Genomic DNA, 23,926 nt, shown 5'->3' with positions numbered 1-23,926 from the left:
ACGCTGTGATGGCACTGCTGAGCTCTGTAGAAGGTTGTCAGGATGGGGGAGGGGAGGTGTGCTTTCCGCAGCTTTCGCAGAAAGTAGAGGCGTTGCTGGGCTTTCTTTCCGGTTTTTCGGTTCCACTTAATGTGTTGACTGAAATATTTTCCCTCTGTCGGTCCGAAACGTACGTAAAAATATCACACTTTCTCTGTAGTCTACCGTTAGATAGCTACCGTAAATGTAGGCTACTTTTAAAATGCAATATTTTCCCTCTGGGTTCACCAAAACAGACGTAAAAGCATATTAACCATTCACTGCACGTGATCGCTAGTAAACATATTACACTTCTTGAGTTTTTCAAGAATCGTTTTAGGAATCGGAATAGTTTTAAAAGTACCGGTTCGGCATAGGAATCGTAAAAATCCAAACGATATCCAACCCTAATCATATGTGTAAAATGAGCAGGAATTTGGCATTGAGCATGAGGGCCAGCAGTGTGAACATATTTTGCGAGCACTAAGTCCTCTGTGACCTTCCATTGTTGTTTTTATTGACCTTGTCAATGACAATGTTATTTATATATTTGTTCATATTAGTATCTTGTCTGTGAACTGTCCTTTGTGTGCTTGCTCTTCGTGCCTCTTAATTGCCCCTCGGGGACAAATAAAGTTATTTGAATTGAACTGAACTATTAGACCTATCCTCATCTTCATATCGGTGTCACTCATCACTTGTCTGCCTCCCTTAAGGATCTGTCACAGTCCTTCCCTTCCTCTGGGATTTTGTGTTTTTTCTGTTCCGCATCTCCCTTTTTGTTCTCCATCATATCATCAGCCTTCTAAACTCAGATGGAAATCATCCAAGCATGAAATCCCAGCAATTGCTTCTGCCACAGAATCAGTGAAAACAAACAGCTGCTGCCAGCATCACTGTACAAGTGTTGTCTCTTTATTCCACTTGGAGTTTGATTCTGTGATATCTGTCTGGAGAAAAAAAAAATAATCTATAAGAAAATTCCAGGAGATGCAAACCCTCTCCTCATATCAAAACATGACATTATGAGGGGGAAAACATGTGGATTCAGAAAATTCCACATCAAAATCTTTGGTTTATTAATGTTTCAGAATCAATCTAAATCAACTCAGGAATAGATTATTACCAAGCTAAAATCAAGGCCTGTTTTGCACTGCTGTAATGCTGTCATATTAGAGATAATACATTTTCACGGCAATACGAGTGAATGATCTGTGTCTGGGACTAGCTGTTCGTTCTAGCTGCTCGACAAGAGAACATGCGTCAGTGCGGGGTTACCATTCCAAGTGCCACTATTTGACTCACGAGGAGGTGTTTAAGAGTTGATTCATTGACCAATTAACAATCCTCACTCAGTCGACATTACTCCCATCAGCATCCTGTCTCGATTAGAGGAGGAAAATCCCCAAACAAGATTAGACATGCAGAGGAAAGATAGATGGAACCAATTTTCTTCCTGCTCAATTTTCTTCCTGCTCTGTTTTCAACGCTGTCGTCATGTATAAAGAAGGTTCGGTGGCTTGTTTCTATTTCTGACGTTGACTGAGGCTGGCCTCCCTCTGGCTGACAGACCGAGAAATAAACCCACATACACACTCGGATGTATAATCAGACCACTCACAGGTGCACACACCGGTGTGTCTATACTCAAGAGCACATACACAAACACTTGCACAGACAATACTCACACAAACACACGTGTGTGCACACAGACCAATCGCTTGTCAGATTCATGACTTCAGCGTGACTGCTCCTCTTCAGCACCCACACAGCCAAGCCATAATTACTGCCCTGTTACACCCAACCCTGGGAGATAATGATAGCTCAGAAGGGACAGGGACACACACACACACACACACACACACACACACACACACACACACACACACACACACGTTACTGCCTGACGGGATTCCCTTCTAGCAATGTTCATACCTGCAAACTCAGAAGAGCTGAAAAAGGTGACATCATTTCCCCTCCCCCCCAGAACAAAATAAAGGGAAAACACAACATTTTCCTGGTGCTAAAACGATACTTATATATATATAAAACAATAAAAAGTTGATCTACAAAAAAAAAAAAAAAAAAGGAGCCCAAAACAACAGTCGGCAACATTAAAGAACGGCTTGTGTATTGCTAAGGCCACAGGGTCAAAATTAAATGATTTATTAAAAATGGAATAACAATAACTTATAACAATAATTTATTTCACCAGTAAATTCCTGTTAAACGACAAAAACAACAACAAATACAACAAATACAACAAATTTGAATGCAGCACGAGGCTGGCAAGGCGAATTTCAAGTGAACGCAACATCTGTGTTGTTTTTCAGACAACGGCAGCTACAGACTGTTGGAATCCTCTCCAGTGAAATACAAACACACTTTTACAACATTTAGCTGTCAGCATTTTAACCGTGTTTACTCCAGCTGTTAGCTAGCGGTAGGCTAACGTTAGCTGCTGTCAGGTGTAGTGTTGACTAGCGTCCCGTGCGGCGATGTTTCAGTTCCCTCTAACGTCCGTTTTCGGAGCATCAGAGAGAAGCGTAGGCATTTAAGTGGCACCTAAATAAGGCACCGAAATCCGCGTTGCTATTCGGTCCGGTAGAGAACGGTCGTTAAGGCACCGGTGCCGTATTAGCACCGGGTCTCTGACCCTCCCCCCCCCCAAATAAAAACTCTTTGGATCTACACCATTCACGTGGATAACATTTTCCCATTCAAAACGGCGATTTTCGCCGAAAAGCGACTAGTTTGCAGGTATGAATGTTAATATGTTTAGTGAGTTATCATTGCCTGAGTCTTTTCACCCACTGCTTTTTACTCTCATAGCCCATTAAGAAAGATGCAAGGAAACAGATGCAAAAGGCCATCAGGGCAGACTCTCCCTCTGGGGGTTAATTAGTTTTAAGGCTTTACACTCGACACGGCATCAACACAGAAAATAAACAGCAGAAGATCATCAACCAGGAAATAGAGCGTCACCAGAGCCCAGTGACATCCTCTGCTTCCGTTTCCACTCCAGAGCTCAGAAACTAGCAATTACAGAACAGATCTTACAACACTATCAATAATGGTGTTGTCTTCTTTTGCATCTTCATCCATTTCCTAACACACAATGTGCAGAGGTGTGTGTGTGAGATGCTGCAGTTTACAGCTGTTATTTCCTTTGAAGAAACAAAGGCAGCTGTGTTTGTATTGCTGAATCTGTAAATGACTGTATGTCCTGTGACAAGAACTAGCATGCACATACACACACGCACAGGCATACATGTGTTGGTAGCCCAGCAACAAACCCTTATTACCCTTTGCAATTGAATAGTGATCAGCAAAACAATTTACAGGGGACCTACTGCATGAAACATGCACATACACTCTTACACGCAAACATAAGGCTACACATACAGTTTCAAGCAGCCCGATTACCATATTCTAGCATTGCAAGGTCTACAAGCATTGTGTAATAGTCTGTTAGATAAATGTTACTGCATGTTGCTTTATTTGTCTTTGGCTTTAAACCATTTGTTATGTCAACACTACTGATAAAACTGGCATGCAGCTAGAAAAACAAAGCCATAAAGATCTGTAGTTGAATACCAAGAAATCACTGCATCCCTTTGGAAAGCACACAGACCAATGTGTGGGGGAAATGATCTAATACTGGGCCGCTACTTCGAATGTTAAGTGTAGACAAAAGGCCTTGCATTGATATAAAACATAATGACAGCCTTGGAGGCAGAGGGCGAGTGAACAGAGTAAAAAAAAGAGTAAGCAAGAGAAAGAGAGCATGGTGGCAAAACCGAATGTTTTATTTACTTTTGTACTAAATTCTTCGTTCAAAAGGATTTTTCAGAAGAGATATTTGCTGTCCATTCATGCAAGCTGCAGATCAATAAGCTTATTGCAAAACACAAAAACCATTGGAAGGTGATCGACTCATTTTGGAAACATGGCTGCTGCTGCTGCTACCAAAAACCTGGAGTCAAGAGATAACATACACATTGTGCTATCTGTCAGATTCAACCGCTGATAATATTATAAATGAACGGTACCGTTACTGGAGGGGCCAGCTACACAATCAATAAAATACAATGTTTATTCAGTAATGTAACCCTGATTCTCTGAGTGAGACACCCAGTAAGGTTGGAAAGAGAAGGGTGTAACAATACAGACACAGGTTGATACACTTACATACAATTTCTACGGGTTTGTAAGGGAAAACAACTCCCTTTTTTGTTTCTTTGTTTTTGTTGTTTATTTAAACAGAACCTGGCTAACCTCAGTCCTTAAGGCAACAGTCTTGGCTGAGTACAAATCAGATTTGGTTTGATGCTGCGGCTGCCAATATTAATGGACTACAACAGTTAACAGCACAGTCCTAAGAAGACCCTGTAACAAACACAATGAAGTGGATTTGAGAAAGTGATAAAGTACAAGTAGTCACTTTCATGTTAGCTTTAGATTTAAAGTTACTGACAAAGCAACAGGGAAACTATAAAGCAGTGCTCTCCTTTTGCTCTTTGCAAGCTAGTATTGAAGTGACTGCTGAATCCTATAGTTCATTTCAGCACCATGGAGAGCTCCGCAGTACTCAGCCGTGGCTGATGCTCTGCTAATTCTTCCCCTCTTGGGCAGCAAACAGCATCTGTTGGTCTGCCTCTCCAACCGCAGCAATAATTTAACCCTAGTGACTGTAGCACCAGTCAAGGGCCAAAGAACAGGCTATCTCATACTCCGCTCAGAGCAAGAGAAAAATACAGTCTAAACAGACTATACTTAAAAGAAATCCACTGAACACTTTCACTAAAGCAGACAAGACCATATAAACATTACTTGTAATGTAGCCTACCTTGCATTTCTTTTTCTAAACTGTACCAATGTGACAATTAAAACAAGGTCAAATTCATAGAGACTGAAAAAAAATGTTTCTTTGTAACCTGTACTACAAATAGTCCACAGTGCAATTTATTCACAAGATCTGTGCAAGTACAAAAACCTCACTTCCGTTTCTATTTCCATTTCTCTATCCACCGCCTACACATTAAAACAACAGCTAATACAGCAGAATACCAGACACACCACATCTCTAGGGGGTTGTCATGAGAAATCATTCTGGGAAATGTAGGAAAACCGTAATCAAGGTAGAAGTAGATGAGGCAGCTCGAGGGAATGTGGGTACAGCAATGTAAACTACAACATTGAGCACAAAGTAACTCCGGGAATGTGTGGAAAATAATAAACATGTGAAAACATTGTTTCAAGTATGCAGGGAGATTTGAACATAAATTAGGTGTATGCACAGCTCTCACACACAAACACCAGAAATATCCCTGAGCAGCCTCTCACATACAATGTTTCCCCAAACTGTTTACAGTCCCGTAGCCCTTCAGACTTTCAACCTCCAGCTCCATACCCCTACGTTCCCACAACCTGCCCACTCTCATATGATTTCCCCCCCCCCCCACGTACCCCTTACGTCACATACACATACCCCAGTTTGGGAACCAATACTTTACATTTATAAACTAACAGTGTTTTTCATGCTACCTGTCATCATTCTGAAACGTCTGGTCCCCCAGCAACAAGTCCCTGAAGCGATAGCGAGGTGGAAGAGGAGGCACCTCTGAGTCCACTTCTGCCATCTTGAGAGCCGAGATGTCCAGAATAACGCCAGAGTTGCTGCTGTTGTTTCTCTGAAGGGTCTCATTGGAGGACCTGCGGGACGAGAAGGACAGCAGCATCTGCTCATCAACATGCCAGCTTGAGAGCATGATACATTACAATGGTGACATTCCAGCACAATCTTTCCAAGTTAACAGAAACAACAATAAGATGCCTGAGATCGTTTGTATACAGTGAATATAAGACAATGATTGAAAAGTCCATTACTGGGGAGATGATTTAATGTTCTGGGGAGTCTAGAGGCAGTCAGGGTTGTATAATGTTCATTTCAGTTCAGGGGGACTATGTGTTGTACTGAAATCCCCCAATGCCAATTTATTCATCAAAGACAAAACAAATGTCCAAATGAAAACCACAGCCAGGAAAAAAGGCTAATGTATCTGTTTCATGAATACTGAACATGGTATGCATTTATTAAGGATGATGTAGTGAGAGCAACTGATCATGTTTTCATTGTGGGTCATCTGAGTACTACAAACACTTGAATGAAGATTCTAGCCAAACTCCTAAGCTGTTCGGTCTACAGAGTAAAACACAGCCAAGAACACATAAATGATTTGACAGATGATTTGTGACAGAAATGCTAAACGTGGAGCTGATTCTCTGAGTCAAAACAAATCATGCAAAAGTCTGAACCAGATGATATGATGCAACTGTCACATTTCACGCGTGCCATGTATTATTAAACAAAATAAAATGAACATATACAATCGCATGAATTATTCAAAAAGAAAAACTGACATTTTTCCACCATGAAAGTGGAAACTTATAAGGAATAAATAACTGCAGAAACAAATATGAAAAAAGCAACCCTCCTACACCTTACAGTACAGTATGTGTGCATGTGTTTCTGTGAGTCTAATGCATACAGTACTGGCTACAAAGTGGTGTGCATGTATGTATATGTGTTCCCTCCATGTCACTCAGTGTCACAGGAAATTACCTGTCACCATGGGAACTTGATGATCGGCGTGGAGGGCTTGATGATCGGCGAGGCGGGCTCGATGATCGGCGTGGAGGGCTCACGGCTGCCTCTTGTGGCGGGAAATAAGTGACGAATGACAGAGAAAGAGAAAGGACAGAGAGAGGGAGATGATAGGAAGAGAGTTTAAAAAAAAATCACCTCTTTCAGACTTAGCGACAAATGCAATATGATTACATTTGCTGTCTGTGTCGCAGCTTAACCCCGGATTTCCACTAGATGCGGAACATCTGCGGACCGTCTGCGGACCGGCTCCACTGCGGAACGGCTGTGTGCTCCGCCATCCGTCAATACCCACTAGGTCCGGATTTGTTGCAGCACGGCTGCGGCCATGACTGACAGCTGTAGTCACGGGGACCCACAATATCTCGCAAATTCACGTAGAATAGAACCACAAAACCAACAACAGTTTGTTTCCATCCAGAGGAATAGAGGGGAAACAACTCTGTGCTGTGTTTTCAAGGTGTAGTGCAGGGAAATATGATCCGCCGTGAGCACGGTGTATTTTATTTAGAAAATTAACCAGATTTTTATTTTGTTTCTGTGCTCGACTTCCTGTCCCGCACTATCTGCTGTGTGCTGAATTGCTGAGGAGCTCTCCGGTGTCCGGCAAAAATAGAAGCTCTGCGTATCTGCTCCGGAGGGCTGTGGACCGCCGGAGCTGGGACGCAGTCGGAACGCAGCCGTTCCGCAGTCAGTGAAAATAGACACATTGACTTTAATGGAAACCTAATGACTCCGCCGCCGTTCCGGAGCGGATCCGCAGACGTTACGCATCCAGTGGAAATTGCCGGTAACTCTCCTCAGAGTTCAGCAAGACCTCTGGAATGCGCTGCTCTTTGCCGCCACACTTTCACTTGTAGAGTTTAATATTAATGTGTTCATGGACTCCAACATGCCCAATGGATGGTGTTTTATTATTTATAGTGTATATTCTGATAAAGTGTAGAGTAGCATTTCAGTTGGGTTAATCAGCTAGTATCTACCTATGTGTTAACTGAAGGCCCCCTAGAGTCTTGGTTTTATTGTTTGCCGCCATGGTGAGAAGGGATCGCCTTATCAAGGTGGTGTTTTAAATTAATTTTCTGCCTACGAAGCAACACAGGGAGAAGAAAATAACCTTCAGAAATAGGACACTTGACATTTCTACCACACATATGTATGTACACAAATGCATGTTCTGCCTGGCTGAACATGATGGACTTCATTACATACTTGAGTGAATCAATGTTCAGTTTTTTTAATAGACAGCTTGAACATGTCCAATCATATGATGTATTGGTTTATGCTGAGGAGATTGCTTAATTTCCCCTCTAAAGCCTCTACAGAGGGAACAGTAAGTGGGTAATACAAAGCTCTGTATTTGTGTGTGGTCATGATAGTACGGTGTGGGCATCCTTGAGCGGGATAATAGCACCCAGAGACATGCTCTCCCTAATTAACAGTGAAAGCACAGACCCTCAGAAGTACATTAAGAGAAAAGGGAGTGGAGAGATGAGAAATTAGTGTGCTGGTGACAAGAGGAGAGGAAAGAAAACAGGAATTAAAGGAGGTCACTGAAGAAGTGTAAAGAACATATTGCCCTCAATGTGTCCTTTATTTTGGGGAAAGGAGAGGTTAAAAAGAACCAAATGACAAGATAAAATATAAAAAGAGCTGACGACTGCAAGTCCACCATGAAAGCAAAAATGAGTCTTGTATAAGTACAGACAATGCATCCTCTGGGGGGTGATTTAATGGATGAAGCAAAGTGACCACAACAATAGGAAGTGGAATTGCTCCCGGTATGAGACTCCACTTAATGGAGATAATACCGCAGATTTAGACCAAAGAAAGCAGATGGAGTGAGGAAAATGCATGTAGGACAGAGGTAAAAATAGTCTCTAAATAAATAAGAAGATCCAGAGTGAGAATAACAAAAACAGAATCAAGGCTGATATATAAAAAGGACTGTGAATATACGCAGTATTCTTCAAAAATGTGTGTTATGGTAGGCCCAGGTAGATGTCACTATTACTGTAGGCTGAGAATACAATGCAAAGACCATCAAAATTATCTAAACATCATGCACGTTCTGACAATCTGACAGTGTCTTATAGGTTTCCCTAGATGGTTATACAAAAAGAAATTAATTAATTTGGACAACTTTGAAACACAGTCATTATATTCAAAGAAAGGTTTAGTGACAACACAAAGCCTACAAAATTATTTTACTATTAATGTGTAAAACAGGCATATTTCAGAGCAATTTCATGAGTTTCATATAACGCCTATTGCTGATCAACCAAAACATCTGCAACTAAGTCCAGCATAAACATTAGGGTGACACTATACAAATAACAGATAGGAAGGTGACAAATCCATCAATTGCAAAAGGAGTAGAAGATACAACAAAACTGTACCACAAGCTTAGTGGTATGGTTGAACTTCCACAATATTAAGTCAGTAAGAGTTTACATACAAGTATCACATACCAAATCTCTTGAGAACAGCTTGAATGACAATGCTATTGCCTAGACACAATCACAGATAACTACACAAGCTAAGTAAAGCGCACCACAGTCACTGTGAGTAGAGTAAAGTCAAGCTTCCCGAAGTCATTCTTGCTAACTTCGTTTACCTGGCTGTGTTCCCATGTCTGACCGAAGTCCCATCATCGTAAACATGTGTTTGGTTTAGATAACCTCCATACACTACTCAAGCAGCACTGGCTGTGTGACAGAGGATGTTTCCCATCAACGCGCCCCTTCGAAAACACTGTCATCGTTGGAAAATGGTAATTACAAAGGGGAGGTTGACTCCGGCGAACAGAGGGAGCAAACAAGAGTCCAACGTAGTGAGCTTAAGCGTTCCGTTAAATCAAAGCAATCCACTTTAGATACTGTTGGCGACGAACACTGGTGCATGACAAGCTAGCTTTATCAGTACTTAGCTTCACAACGCTGTGAAGATAAGTATGGCAATGCGAGACTAGCTAACTATCTGTAGGCTTGCATGCTGGGTTATTTAGGTTTTTATGAGGGAAAATGAGTCCCGCTCTTCAGCGCTGATTGGCTGACACGCTTCCGAAACGTTGTAATTTATCGCACACCTGACAGTTTATTTAAATATCAATGCGCGAGCCCAAAACCGCAACCAATACTGAGAGACTTCATTGTCGCTTAGCAACAACTTTATTTGCTAATGTTGACGAACTACATTGCTTTGCGGAAGGATGACGAACAGTTATGTGTTTAGTCCAATGCTGTCGATTAAAAACCTGCTTTTCCACTTGCCTTCTTCTTTTTAATTAGCCTAGCTCGCAAATTCTGTGTAACCGTCTTCAGCTGTTCATACGTCACAACCCCTGGTTTAAAATCACAGTAAGTATAGCTACGCCTCTTATGGCTTTCTCCAAAGCTGTCTTCTGTCATATATAACGCCTCTAAAACAAGGACATCATGTAAGCGTGATATAGTCCCTGCTGGTTTCCATGCTTTCCTGTCAGCATCAGCATCCCTTTCTCCAAAGGACAGAGCAGCAGGAGGACGCTCAACTCACCTACTGTGCATAGCATTACCATCTACCGGAGAACTTTGCAATGATTTGGTGTCTAGGCTACTGAGGAAACTGGTCCGTTTGATGATGACAGGAAACTTATCATCAAAAGGCTTTTAGTGAAATGAATAAACCTAACAATAGCAACTGTTATTCTGCATCGTCATGCTTTTGCCCACCCCATTTGCACAATAAAGTCACATTGTCTGTGTTGTAAAGATGCAAGACTGTGGCTTTAGACTAGACAAACAAAACTGCTCCTGTTTTATAAGCAATGTAATGGTGTGAAATGCTAGTGTTGAACCATGTACACTGTGTCTTCATCAGTCGTAGTCATCTGGTGGTGAATGGTGGAAAGTGCAACTGTATTTGTGAATGCTGCAACAGTTACATGTATCAGTCAGTAAAAATAAGTAAATCTGTCTTACCAGGGCTTTAAATATCCTGTAGACAGTTGCCAAACACATTGAGTTGTAATTAGACCACACCAATTATTTATTCATTTTTCTCATAATTTCACAATATCCAACATGGAGTATACACAGTGCATGCAAAGTCTTGGCAACTTCTAGAAATCCACAATCTCTTACTAGGCTACATCTGTTTTTTTCTGTTAAAACATACCTGCAACAGCTCTGTCCTCTGCTATTTGCCTCACAACCGTCCCCCTCATATTGAAAAAAATATTCATTCTGTGTGCGCTGAGGGACTGATGGGAGACACAGCTGGCTTGTGTGTGTCTCTCCGGAAAAGGCGCGTTGCTCTGTGTGCGTTCCTTGTGCTCAGCCTCTCCACATTTCAGTCCATTATTCTCCAGGGGAAAGAGCTCTGAGCGTCATCATTTTAAAGCCCACACAGCCACTTATGCTTTCCCATGCCAGCAGTCAGATCTCACTCACTTGTTTATCACTCAGGATCTTGTTTCCCACAGATTTCTTTTCCACAACTTGATCCAGCTGATTTTGGTCATGTCTGTGATAATTTCTTTGGTAATAACCCATTCTGTGGTTGTTTACACAAGCTAAATTATGAAATATGATGATAATAATATAAATAATAAATAAGTAATTTGTTTACAGTCAATGCTGAGGGGTAAATGAAAATATGATAGCATCGCATAAATTCACAGAAGCTGACGTACATACAAAATGTAGTGATATGATCACCATCTACATTTAGAAAACTGGAGACTGGAGCAATTCAGAAAAGTTCATAACCTATAAAACACACCATATGCATCATGTTGCCATTTTACCAGGACATATTACGTTACTTTGAAAACATTCAGTACACTTTCTCCACTTACAACAGCCACCCGAGTTTCTCACCTTTGAAACATCCTTGTACAATACTATTGTAATTGTAATACCTCAAGGTTAAACTTGACTCAAAATACTCAAAAGATTGAGTAGTCATTTACAAATCCTGCACATTCTTTAACCAAACACCTGCATTATTTCCATGTTTACCTTCATCTTTCTGGCTCATAACTGTTACTCTATCATCAATAATTAATCAGTACACAAATTACAATATTAACAAGTGGTATTATTTTGTGTAACACCAGATTATTTGTTTTTGTCTAATATTATGATTAGAGCTAAACCGATAAATTGGCCAGGCCGATATATAAAAAATCCAGTATTGGTTGCTCTGTAATTATGGTGGTACCGAATCCAATCAGTAAATCCAAATATTCAACATATCTGTTTTTGGGGAAAAAAATACAACCTGAAATGTATTTGCCACTGATTCGTCTCATCATTAAAGAGGTCTGTTTTGTAAGCTCGAGACATTAAAAGAGACCCATAACTTTAATGGTAACCTGGTAGCCTATAATGTGCTTTAAAGTAATGCTTGTAGTCTTTTTGTAACAGCGGCTGCCAGGTTTGACTAATGGAGTGATGTCTCATTTTGAAGTGAACTCTTCAATTATTCAGTCATTATGCTGCTTTACTGTTGAACCATATCACAATGTGTCCTGGAGCCTGGCGTACATCCATTAGGCTATTTCTTTCTAACACCTCTGTCCTGTTCATATAATATGAGCAATGTCGAGTCTCAGCACAGCACAGCCACTCTGCCTCCTGGATGCTTGCTCTTCGTGCTTCCAAAGTGTCTAAAAACAGATGGAGAGGAAAACAGTCAGACTCAGGCATTGAAGCCCTCAGATTCAGTAAGCAGCCTAAAGGCATATATATATATATATATATATATATATATATATATATATATATATATATATATGATATAGGAGCCTTACATGAGTTTGGTGCATGAATCACAAAGTGACACCATGTATTTGTCCAGCGTCTGGATGTAAGCAGCAGACTTAAAGTTTATTTGAAAACTGCATCATAATGGCAAGATGGACTTTAATAATAGGAGTAACTAATACTCTGATAAGGCTATGCTCTGTTTTCCTTACTCATCTTAACATAAAGTCATTGCATGACTTTGACCAACATCAGAGTCAACATTGTTTCCCATTTACAGCATCACACTGCACATGTCATTTCACAATAAGTACAATTGTAAATAATTTGAATTCCTCACAAGTGTGTGAATCGATTATACATACAATTATCCAGTTCACTCTTACCTAATTATCTGTTGTTAAAAACAGAGTAGATCCTAATGCTAAACTATTGACTGTTAGTCCAGATATAGGCTATACAATATATTGTATGTTTTGTACTGCTGTATTTAAAGCTTGATTTAATTGCACCTTACTGGGGTAAGGTAACCACATTAACAGGGAATGGAAACAAAAACTATTTCTATATTATTTGAATGATGAGTCATTGTTACAGTAAACCCCAGTTAAAAAACATCATAGCAATGAGCAATAAGAAGCATCAAGGATGTCACGGCATTGGTTTTCCTCTTACCGCCATGTGTTGGTTTCATGAGAGTAAGCTTCTATTGTTTTCAGATTGGTGACACCATCAGAGCCTCCCACAGCCATCAAGGTGCCATTGAAAACTACAAGGGACATCTGAGGCAAAATAAACAAGAGTGAATATGGAAGAATTATATTAAATGGCATTAACAAATAAGTTTAAATAAAATAGATTTGACATCTTCTTTGGGCTATTGTTTTCAATATTGCAAAACAGAAATAAACCAGGGATTTCCAGTTGCACATACTGCATATATTTTTGTAACAGCATCAATTCAATATTTTTTAGCATAATAATACACAAAATATGTTATCAAGACACCTTTTAGCCTCGATAGTGGCATGGCTGTTGGTCAGTCTGTCCACCATTTTGGTCCAGACTGAAAGAACTCAACATTTATTGGATGGATTACCGTGGAATTTTGGTGATATACATACCAGCAGCAGTGTTTTGTGAAACATCTAGATGGATTGGAACTAAATATTGTACTTTCATGGTGCCAGACAATGATTTTGGTGATCCTCTGAATTTCCTCTAGCACCACCATGAGATTGCCATTTTTTCAACAAATAGTGAATGGATTGCCATGAAATTTGGTTCAGACATTTATGTCCCCCTCAGGATGAATTTTAATAACTATGGTGTTCCACTTCATGTTTCGTCTGGCAATTATAGCAATAGCAAATAATGGTTCCATATTAGGTTTATGACCTCATCTCTGCTTTGTGTTTATTGGCAAACGCTAATAGGCTTAAATAAAATGGTGAACAAAGATTATACCTGCCAATCTATCCATGGCATGCCAGAAAAAAAAGTTACCAATGTTTCCCCCGTTATTATGTTCTTGTGTAGAGAAAGAAATGTAGACTGTGGGATCCAAAAATAGTAATGACACCCTAAACCTCTACTGAAATATTTTAGGTAATCTGTCCAGGGAAATTATGTCCTTCCCTCAGTCATGTCAGTCGTATTATGTCTCTGTTCTTATCATTTGGATGTAAAAATAAACTGGACCTTAAATCAGAGGGAAGGCCTGGCATCTGATGTGTCTTAGTGGTCCATTACTCACGTTGTCCCTTTTGCTCTTCATGCGTTTGACAGGAGTCCACCTCATGGTGTCCGGGTTAAACCTCTCAGCACCGCAGAGCTCCAGGCTGAGCTCATCTTTGCCCCCAGCCACGTAGATGTGTCCCAGGTACACGGCACAGCCGGCGTTCTCCCTGGGACTCAGCATGTGGGCGCATATCGACCAGGTACCGTCTACAGGGTTGTATCGCTCCACTGGGGGACATTTCGAGGATAGCAGGAGTCATAAGAGGCCATATATACCATAAATTACAACAGCACACACTGTATGAGTAACACTACCTTACAGACAGGCAGTGTTTATATTTATATACATATCTAGGGTACATTGATCTAATGCAACTCTAGGTGTACTTAAAAAGCTGAACATGTCTGCCAGAAAGCAAGATACCAATGATGTGAATATACTTTCTATTTATTTTTCAACAAATGCCTCTTTAAAACATTTTTTTTTGTAATTTTCAACCATTTAGCATGCCCATGAACTTGATGAGAACCAAAAAAGGTTGTGGGAATTTCACTGACGTGCACTTCTCATAGACTAAAATAGTCAGTGACAAGTGGCAGCACAACATAGCCCCCTGTTTATCTTTGGCAAGGTCAGGGGGCTTAAGAATGTGTGTGTGTGTGTGTGTGTGTGTGTGTGTGTGCGTGTGTGTGTGTGTGTGTGTGTGTGTGTGTGTGTGCGTGCGTGCGTGCGTGCGTGTGTGTGCGTGCGTGCGTGTGTGTATGTGTGTGTATGTATGTGTGTTTGTCTGTGAATGCGAATAAGGGCGACTCACAGAAAATGAAAGGTCAAGCTAGTCGTTATGTGTGAACGTTAAGTTCTGCCACACGTCAAAAAGCTGTCAAGGAAAGCTGAGATTTTTTATTTATTTTTTTTTTTTTTTTACAAATAGTGGTGGGAAATTCATGAAATGCCTCCAAGCTCAAAATAACTATTTTTAACTATAGTTGACTATTTGTAAGTAGCATTCCCACATAAATAAGTGATTGATATCACTTTAAGCTTCTTTCATTGATCTAACACATAACACAATTAAAAACAATTATGCAATTAACATTTTAACGGAGTTTTCCAATAGGAAATTAAAGAAGTGCTGAAACCGTCGGAAAAGCCAATTTTCAGAATCAATGAATACTTTGTCATTTAGTCATTTATCTAAGCAAACATGTCAGACATTGGTTGGTCCCAGCTGCTCAAATGTGAGGATTTGCTTGATCTTGCTGTTATATATAATTGTAGATTAAATGACTTTGACAATGTGTGGGTGGCTGAGGTCTTTTATTTCTCTACGTCTCACCTGAGTTCAGAGCCATGTCACCATCATTCCCTCCCATTACATACAAGTGTCCTTCCAGCACCGCCGCCACAGCTCCGGTACGTCGGGTCAGCATTGCTGTCTGCTTGCTCCATCTGTTCATTTTTGGGTCATACCTAGAGCAATGAAACAAAAGTTAGCAAAACCAATTCAACAAATGGTCTGACAGTCATTCATGTTTTTGCATAAATCAAATTAATTGTGTCTTTGTTCCTTCCTCTCAGTCAGCCACTTCAAATTGCTTTCAAAGTAATGTGAGATGTCAGGTAATTAAAGTCATTATTACTTCCATTCTAGAAATATGTAAGACACTCACTTAATGTCGAGGAGATACCTTGAACACAGTCTCATGTATTGCGAAGATTCACAGTTAATTTTGAGATAAGAAAATGACCTTTTGTAGCACTAATGCTATACAGTACAGTACCTCTCCACAGTATTAATGGCAGCAATGCCGTCGTGTCCTCCAATAGCGAACAGGTATCCGTCCATCGCCACCAGACACACTCCGCTGCGGGGGCTGCTCAAGGGTACTACATCAGTACTCCAGCTGTCTGTGTCTGGGTTGTACCTGCCATTGTGTGGATCAAAGCGCGGGGATGTCAAAGTGTATGTGCAAAGGAAAATCTGGTGCTGGTTATAACAACTTGAGTAGAAGCAACACAGGCACAAGCTTTCCTAGAAACTGATATTTTTTGTTTTGTATGCTTGCAACTGCTTTTGAGGAACACATTGAAACTGAGAAAGTATTTTGTATTATGTGTGGTCATCTGTATAAACATCTGCCAGTGTTTCCTCTCTACTGTAAAAGCTCAAGGCCACTAGATGAAAACCCACATCACACAAAACAACACTTCTAATTCTTTTTTTGCTGAGTGGGATGTCAGCAATTTCCCCAGAATATCAGCACTTTAACCACCCCTCAGAGATTAGATGCAGTCCAGTAACCAAATTGAGAGCTAGCTGGTATAGGCCATTATGTACCAGCTGATCAGTCTGGAGCAAGTCTTTCCCTACTGGTCTGCAACCCACCAGGGATGATCATTATAGGGTCAACTGACTGGCATTCAGTTGAGGAGTGGCTGTCTGTGGGAAGTGCCAGCTCCTTTGAGACATCTCATAGAGTAGGAGGAAAGGAAATGGTAGAAAACATGCAACACAAGAGCAGAGAGAGAGTGTGTGTGTGTGTGTGTGTGTGTGTGTGTGTGTGTGTGTGTGTGTGTGTGTGTGTGTGTGTGTGTGTGTGTGTGTGTGTGTGTGTGTGTGTATAAAAGAGAGTTTATTTTTGGCTTGCATTACATATTAGGACTTAATGCCCTGGCAACATGAAAAAAATGAGGGAAATCCCACAGAGTGAGGATTTGGGGTTGTCTCCTGCTCACAAAAAAAGATGGCTTGTGGTTTTTAATATCTAAAGGTACATCTAAGGTCTGCCTTAATGCTGACCTCTGCTGTTCAGTGATGTAAACAACAACAAAAATGAATACAGATCTTTTTTCCCTCACCTAATCTAGTTATAGAGTATACACAAATATAGAGTTCTAAAGAATTGCTTTTAGCATCAGTTTTTCATCCTAGTTAAATAGCTAACCTTAGGCTATATGTACTATTTATACAGAGGGCAATGAATGGAAGCTGAGTCATTTTGGCCATGTCCTTTATCCTCATGAGTGGGGATGGGCCCTCAGACACCAAAATCACAACATCAGTCCCCAGAGTGGCTGTGCCATGAATTGTTCACTTTGTTTAATTTAATGATATTCAGCAAGTCCATGATAGTTTTTGCAATTGTGCATTTTAAAAATGAGAAGAGTAGGAGTAAGCATAAGGGAGGGGTAAGGAACTACCCACATGCTATATTGATGGTTAGATTGTATTGAGGGTTGGACAGGGTTTGGGTTATGGTTAGAAATGCACAATGCCATATTACTGTCTTTAAAGCAGAGCTAGACAGCTTTTACTTATCACAATAAGATATGGCTGCTATCTCAAACTGTCAGCCAAGCTACAACTTACTTTCACTTTCTCCCGCAGTGATAACCGATGTGAGGTAATGAAATGTCAGTTTGAATAACCTTGTACCAGAAAATCGTCATAAACCAAAATAAACTATTTCAGTTAGAGCTAAAGTCAAAGTTTGATGTTTGCATTTCACTGAAACTTGAAATTCAAAAGAGCATGTGACAAAAAAACAAAATGTGTTCAATGATGATATGAGGTTCTTACAGCGAGAAAACCTTTGCGTTAAGGAGCTTAAAGTGATAACACCATGGGAGGAAAATTGAAGTTTGACATTTTGAGATAAAAAAAGAATTGCCAAATTAAAACCGCTATGCACACATTATTAGTAAAATACATTTATAAACTGTACTGTCTCTCACCTCTCCACACTGCTGTAACATCGGATGTTATCTTCCCCACCGACTGTGTAGATCTTGCCATCCAATGTGCCCACAGCCACTTTGCCACGACTGTTGACCATGCGTGCTGCTGTTCTCCACTCGTTGTACTCAGGACAGAACTGTTCTACTAAACAGGATGGGTCGTTCTGGGTCCATCCCCCAACTGCCAACACAAAACAGGACACCTATTTTACAGTATTACAATCAAATCAAAACATATCTTCTGTTTCCTGTCCGCTGCTGAACACCAGGCCTATCTTTATGGTGCTGCTATAAAAGGAAAATAAATTGCTTTTTTGTGCACACGAATGTTTTTTTCCTAGAAAATAATTACCTGAAACAGAATCTTTAAACTGCAAATATACGACACTAATGTCAAGCTGCAACAGACAGAAGCAAAAAAGATTTTATGAAAATGTGATCATAGAAGCCCTAGAAGGCCTATTTTTATTTTTTTTTTCCATTTCTCTTTTTTGTTGCATTTCTCTACATGCAGTAGAAGCAATAAACAAATGCATGGATCCGATAGTATTGGGCTGTTTTGTCTGGTTTCCATGGTGATCCTTGTCAGCCAGAGGTGGTCCAAGAAAATGAAAAATCGGCAAAGTGAACTCAAAATTATGAGTAATTTATAAGAATGCAAATGCACAGATGGGCGACGAATTAAAGAAAAAAAACAACAACATGAATTGTCCTAGTAATGTGTTGGGCCCTACGAGCCTCCAGAGCAGCTTCAGTGCTCTTTGGCAAAGACTTAACAAGTCTCTGGAACTCTGCTGGAGGGATGATCGCCATTCTTTAAAAATGTACAGTCATCAGTAATCTGCTGATTGCAAAGGCCATAGCATTTGATTCACATCTTACATTCAGTGCCTCATTGTGCTTTCACTTCTATTTACCCTTTTAATTGATTAGTCCCAAGCAGCCCTCCCTTTCTCATACAATATGATAAACCATCATCTTTAATACTATCGGCAGAATTTATTGATACGGTAGTAATCCTGTCTTGGCATAGCAGCTCTCTGTGCTTGGTTTCATGCTGCCAGCTAGCCTGGATGCCAGCCGTACTTAGCCCCGCCCACAACATTTGAGGTTGGGAAGTTCGGTCTGGACTTGATCCGTTGTAGAGCAACTATGCTCGAACCAGAGCTGTTCGGACCAATCAAATTGTCAGGACGGGCTTCATACGATGATGGACAGATGATCAACAGTAACCTAATCTACCATGTCACCAAAGAGCGCTTGGGTTTAATTTGTTTACAACAAAGATGGCTGCCACTGGAAAATTGAGATGCGTAGATTCCGCCATCACGTCTGTTATAGAAGATATCGACAGCGCATTTATTTTAAAAGAGGAACAGAGAACCGCGATCACGTATGTATACACATTGCCACACCTGTCCGCACGACACAGAAACTGCCCCCTCTGCCTTTGCTCTATCGAAGCCTGTCTTTGACTTGCAGCTTCTGTGACGTCTGTCTCCGTTGCTCTGATTGGTTGTAGGTCTATCCAATTGAGTGCAGAGGCATTTTCTTTCCTGGTTCGGTTGAATCACGCCCCATAATCACAGCCCAGTAGAGCAGTATCAGACTCATATTCTGACTAGAATCTGAGTATGACGACATCAGGCTAGCTGCCAGCCTCTGCATGGAGGGAATGTACTGTTGTTCTGCAGACTCTGTTGGTGGTGGTACCTTATTATGACATGACATCTGTTTGCCAACTTTGGGGAAGTTTATTGCTAAATTGTTGGAGCACCCCTTTAAAACAGCTTTAACTAACTACTGAGTACTGTGGTCACACTGTTGTTACTGTACAGTAATTGCTCCAGTCTGTTAAAGAGGCACAAGCCAAAGAGGATCTTTTATTAATATTTAATGATTAGCTAATATATCATTCTCAAACAACTGCAGTCTCCTGTCAAAGTTCTTCATCTTTATCTACATCACAGTTAATGTAATAATGAAAGTTGGGTAACACTTTATTTGAAGGGGTGTGCATAAGAGTGACATGACAGCATCATTATTATGACATGACACCTGTCATGAACATGACGGAGTCATTTTGAGTGTTCATGACTGTTGTGATTAAGTGTCATTCGGTAAATTATGACATTTTTAATGCAAAGTTAGCATTTTCCAAAATGTCTTTGTCATGACAACTTGACATTAACGAAGACAACAATCTCTGTGTTATGACAACTTGACATTAACCTAGACAACATAACCTGTCATAAATATGTCATGACAGGCCCTTCTTTCAAACTCCATTACAGTAACACTTCATTAACACTTCATTCAAACTTTCGTTATTTCTAAAGAATACTCCTCCTAATCAGCTCTAATTATACTGTAATGTGCACTTTACTATTTTTCTGTCCTCCATCCACAACGTGAACAGCTTAAACTGCACTTAAAAGTGATAGGTCTAACTCGTTAAAATCAGAAACTCTACTTGTCAGAGATGTACACCAAACGCAGCAACTGACCCACAAACATCATGTCATTGAAGACATCTTTGGGGGGAAGTTTGCTGAGCTGGCTGCGAAGGGCGAGGGGGGTTGGCATGGGTTGGCGACGGCGGTGTGATCCTCCTTTGCTCTCTTTGATCAGCATATGGCGGGACTCTGGTTCCTCCAGGGCTGCCCTAAAACACACGGTGATAAAGTAGACATGAACAAGTGATGTGCGATGATGTGATTATGATGTCACAACTTACGCTTGAGGGAACTATTCAGCAAATGGTATCATTAAGAAAAGTCAGAGATATACCGTTTATATGATTATACAATTTTTTGTGTTCAAGTTCTTTATTGTCATGTGCATGATTAAAGAAAAGCAGTGTTGACAATGAGAAGTTAAAATATAGGGATAAATTATACATATATAAATGTATACACATGGACAGTTGTAAAGCAATTGCAAAAATAAATAAACTGAATGCAAATAGGAATGTAGTAATGTATAGGCCTATGCGTAATGAGAAGTAATAAATAAATACAGTATATATAAATATACATACAGAGATGTTAACAGGTTGTAAAACAGTAAGTAAACTATATATTAAGTGACAGTATAAAGTATAACTTTTTATGTAAGTATAAAAAATGTGTATACTTCATTTTGAATTAGCTATCAACTTGAAATCTATTGATTACTATAAAAATATGTGATGTACAGTCATAATCCCCACACTGTTTTTTCCAAGTAATTGTATTGTAGCAATTACACAAACAATGATAACATAATTTACATGATGGAAAATATGCCCCAAAGTCAACTTTGCATCTCTTAAATTCACCACAGGCTCTTAATCAGGATGGCGTATCTTACCCTTGTTCATTGTACACTCCCATGTTTTATCTCCTCAGTATTTTACTCAGGGTCTGCAGTCAAGATGTGTGCTTCTGCCTCACAGCAGCACCGAGGTGTCAGTCAGGTCTCTGGCCTCCTGGGCTTTATCACTACACGCCGCTCTGTTCCCCACAGTCTGTCCTTAAACTACTGCCTGTCACAGCTTTCCGCTTGGAATGACATTGTACTTGACTGCTCCGAGGAGTAAAACCTCCTCCCCTTAGCAACACCACCAACCCCCAAGTGATTCATCCCACCATCCCTGAAACCCAAGACTCACACACCCTAGTTCCAGCTTCCTTCTGACAACTGTCATGCCGAAAGAATTGTCGACATGTACTTAATTTTAGGTTCAGATGAGATTCATCAATGTCATATTTGTAACTGTATCATTGGTGTGAATTTAGACCAGAGACAGGCAACCATGTGTCGTGGTTCAATAGATTGAGGTACTAGTCTTGTCCTGGTTACTGTAGAGGCGTTCCCTTCTATTTTACTCTGAATGCACCATTAGTGGTGACAGAAGCATTAGTCTTCACCATTTCAGATTCTCTTCACAGGGGTCCAGATATATGTTACTGTCTGAAAAGGCACCTGTCAGCTCCCTCCTGCAAATCTCTCACCCTTTTGTTATGTGACCTATGCTGCAGGTTGCCTATATTTATAGACTAAATGTGTCCAGCGGAAACGCCTCAGATGGAATGGTGATTCATCTCATGTAGGTCAGGAAGATAGGTCAAATGCAAATTCCATGTAATCACTGCTGTTTTTGTTGTCAGTACATGGCTTCTATAGGGCTGACTAACACATTTTGACTCATTAGCTGACTCAGACAGATAGATAGATAGATAGATAGATAGATAGATAGATAGATAGATATATACAGTAGATAGATAAATAGCTAGATAGATAGATAGATAGATAGATAGATAGATAGATAGATAAATAGATAGATAGATAGATAGATAGATAGATAGATAGATAGATAGATAGATACAGTAGATAGATAAATAGCTAAATAGATAGATAGATAGATAGATAGATACTGTAGATAGATAGATAGATAGATAGATACATACATACATACATACATACATACATACTGTAGATAGATAGATAGATAGATCAAATCAAAAAATGATTTTTATTACCGTAAATCACCTCATTTTACACCATTTAATCAAAGTGGTTGGAAGTTACTAAGTACATGTCATTGTACTGAAGAGCAATTTTGAGCTACTTTATTGTAACTTAATTGAACATTTCCATGCTATGATACTTACTGTAATACTTCTACTCCACCAAATTTCAGAGTTATATTTTTACTACACTACATTTATTCAACAGCTACAGTTACCTTTCAGATAAAGATTTTGCAAACAAAACATGACCAGTTTATAAAATATGATGCATTGTTACAGATTACGTAAACTACCCCACTGTATATCAAGCAGTTCAAATGATCTCCACCTTGACCTACTACAACATTACAGTAAAGCACCATAATGGAGTATTGCTACTTTTACTTAAGTAAATTATATGAGTACCTCCTCCATCACTGCTTACATAAAGCTTTTTTAAAGTCACAATAAGACCTGTAATCTTTGACTTGACCTTTGTTTGTACTTTTGATTTTTGACTTAGTTCCTGGAATTTGGTCCCATTTTTACCATTTATCTCCATTTATTTCTAAAGAATATTTGATGATGTAAGGTCTGGTACTGTAATAAACATATTTGACTTTAATAATCCTTCAGTTTGAGCATTACCCCTGCAGGAATAAAAATCGTACATAGATAGATAGATCTAAATTGTAATAGATAGATAGATAGATAGACAGACAGATAGATAGATAGATACAGTAGATAGATAAATAGCTAAATAGATAGATAGATAGATAGATAGATAGATAGATAGATAGATAGATAGATAGATAGATAAACAGATAGATAGATAGATAGATAGATAGATAGATAGATAGATAGTTAGTTCTAAATTGTGATAGATAGATCAATAGATAGATAGATAGATAGATAGATAGGTAGGTAGATAAACAGATATATAGATAGATAGATAGATAGATAGATAGATAGATAGATAAACAGATAAACAGATAGATATATAGATAGATAGATAGATAGATAGATAGATAGATAGATAGATAGATAGATAGATAGATAGATACACACCAGGCGAAGCAGCTGCTGTGCTCCTGTCGGCGAGGCCTTCAGAGTAATCCAGCAAGAGATGAGTCTGAGGTCTTGAGGAATAAAGACAGATAATTAGATCTGTCTAATTATCCAGATATGAAGAGCTGAGACTTTCCCAAAGGCCCTACTGAGATGATTAAAGTTTCCTCCTCTGCAAGGTCTTGAACATAACCCTCCTAGAATCTACACTGAGACCCAAACACTTAGCTGGCAGTTTCGTAACCTTGTCACACCCGCCCGTCTGGAGCCCCTTAAGTCATTTGGCTGTAAAATCCTAAATTTTTAGGAGGTCAAGGGTTTATTTAGGTCTGTGAAGATAAAAAAAAACTGCTCTGGTCTTCTGGACCATAAACAGGTCCTTCACCTAAAGTATCTGCATTTCCTTCTTAAACCTGTATCAATATAATAAAATGAAAAGTAAAACATATCA

General features: G+C 39.7%; 2 protein-coding genes across 23 annotated transcripts in view; both read right to left on the bottom strand.

The window, feature by feature from the left end:
• The window catches only part of LOC116054316 (potassium channel subfamily T member 1-like), a 69,066-nt gene extending 58,085 nt beyond the window's left edge, over positions 1-10,981 (bottom strand). For 20 of the 21 annotated variants that reach the window (XM_036008874.1, XM_036008878.1, XM_036008894.1 and 17 more), the window contains exons 1-3: positions 10,844-10,981; positions 6,644-6,734; positions 5,566-5,733 (exon numbers count right to left, since the gene is read on the bottom strand). In XM_036008874.1, the coding sequence (XP_035864767.1) occupies positions 5,566-5,733; positions 6,644-6,734; positions 10,844-10,910 (326 nt within the window). In that variant the 5' untranslated portion in view covers positions 10,911-10,981. Of the gene's footprint in view, positions 1-5,565; positions 5,734-6,643; positions 6,735-9,302; positions 9,938-10,843 lie in introns of those variants that run through there. The other variant, XM_036008882.1, reaches the window with a different exon arrangement.
• LOC116054330 (kelch-like protein 20) lies at positions 10,691-23,723 on the bottom strand. 2 transcript variants are annotated; one of them, XM_031305848.2, is made up of 8 exons: positions 23,476-23,723; positions 20,422-20,579; positions 17,912-18,095; positions 15,958-16,101; positions 15,513-15,646; positions 14,192-14,403; positions 13,111-13,217; positions 10,691-12,338 (listed from the first exon to the last, which is right to left on the bottom strand). In XM_031305848.2, exons 2-8 carry the CDS (start codon positions 20,546-20,548, stop codon positions 12,281-12,283), a joined length of 966 nt encoding a protein of 321 aa, XP_031161708.1. In that variant the 5' UTR covers positions 20,549-20,579; positions 23,476-23,723; the 3' UTR covers positions 10,691-12,280. The 2 variants fall into 2 exon arrangements, with proteins under 2 accessions (XP_031161708.1, XP_031161707.1); XM_031305847.2 differs by lacking the exon at positions 23,476-23,723 and adding an exon at positions 21,266-21,533.
• Between the last annotated feature and the right edge of the window lie 203 nt (positions 23,724-23,926).

Source organism: Sander lucioperca, chromosome 2 (genome assembly GCF_008315115.2).
Source record: "Sander lucioperca isolate FBNREF2018 chromosome 2, SLUC_FBN_1.2, whole genome shotgun sequence".
NCBI classification, from domain to species: Eukaryota; Metazoa; Chordata; class Actinopteri; order Perciformes; family Percidae; genus Sander; species Sander lucioperca.
Note: the sequence above shows the minus strand (reverse complement) of the source record. Positions and strands in the feature narration are given on the sequence as shown.

What these genes read in the sequence shown, in the direction of transcription:
- LOC116054330 (XM_031305847.2), bottom strand. Translation starts at nt 21,288, where the DNA reads ATGGGAGTGTACAATGAACAAGG. An exon ending in GCCATTAATACTGTGGAGAG is followed by an intron (nt 15,647 to 15,957) that starts GTACTGTACTGT and finishes TCATTGCTCTAG; the next exon opens with GTATGACCCAAAAATGAACA. An exon ending in CATGAAACCAACACATGGCG is followed by an intron (nt 12,339 to 13,110) that starts GTAAGAGGAAAA and finishes ATCTGTTTTTAG; the next exon opens with ACACTTTGGAAGCACGAAGA.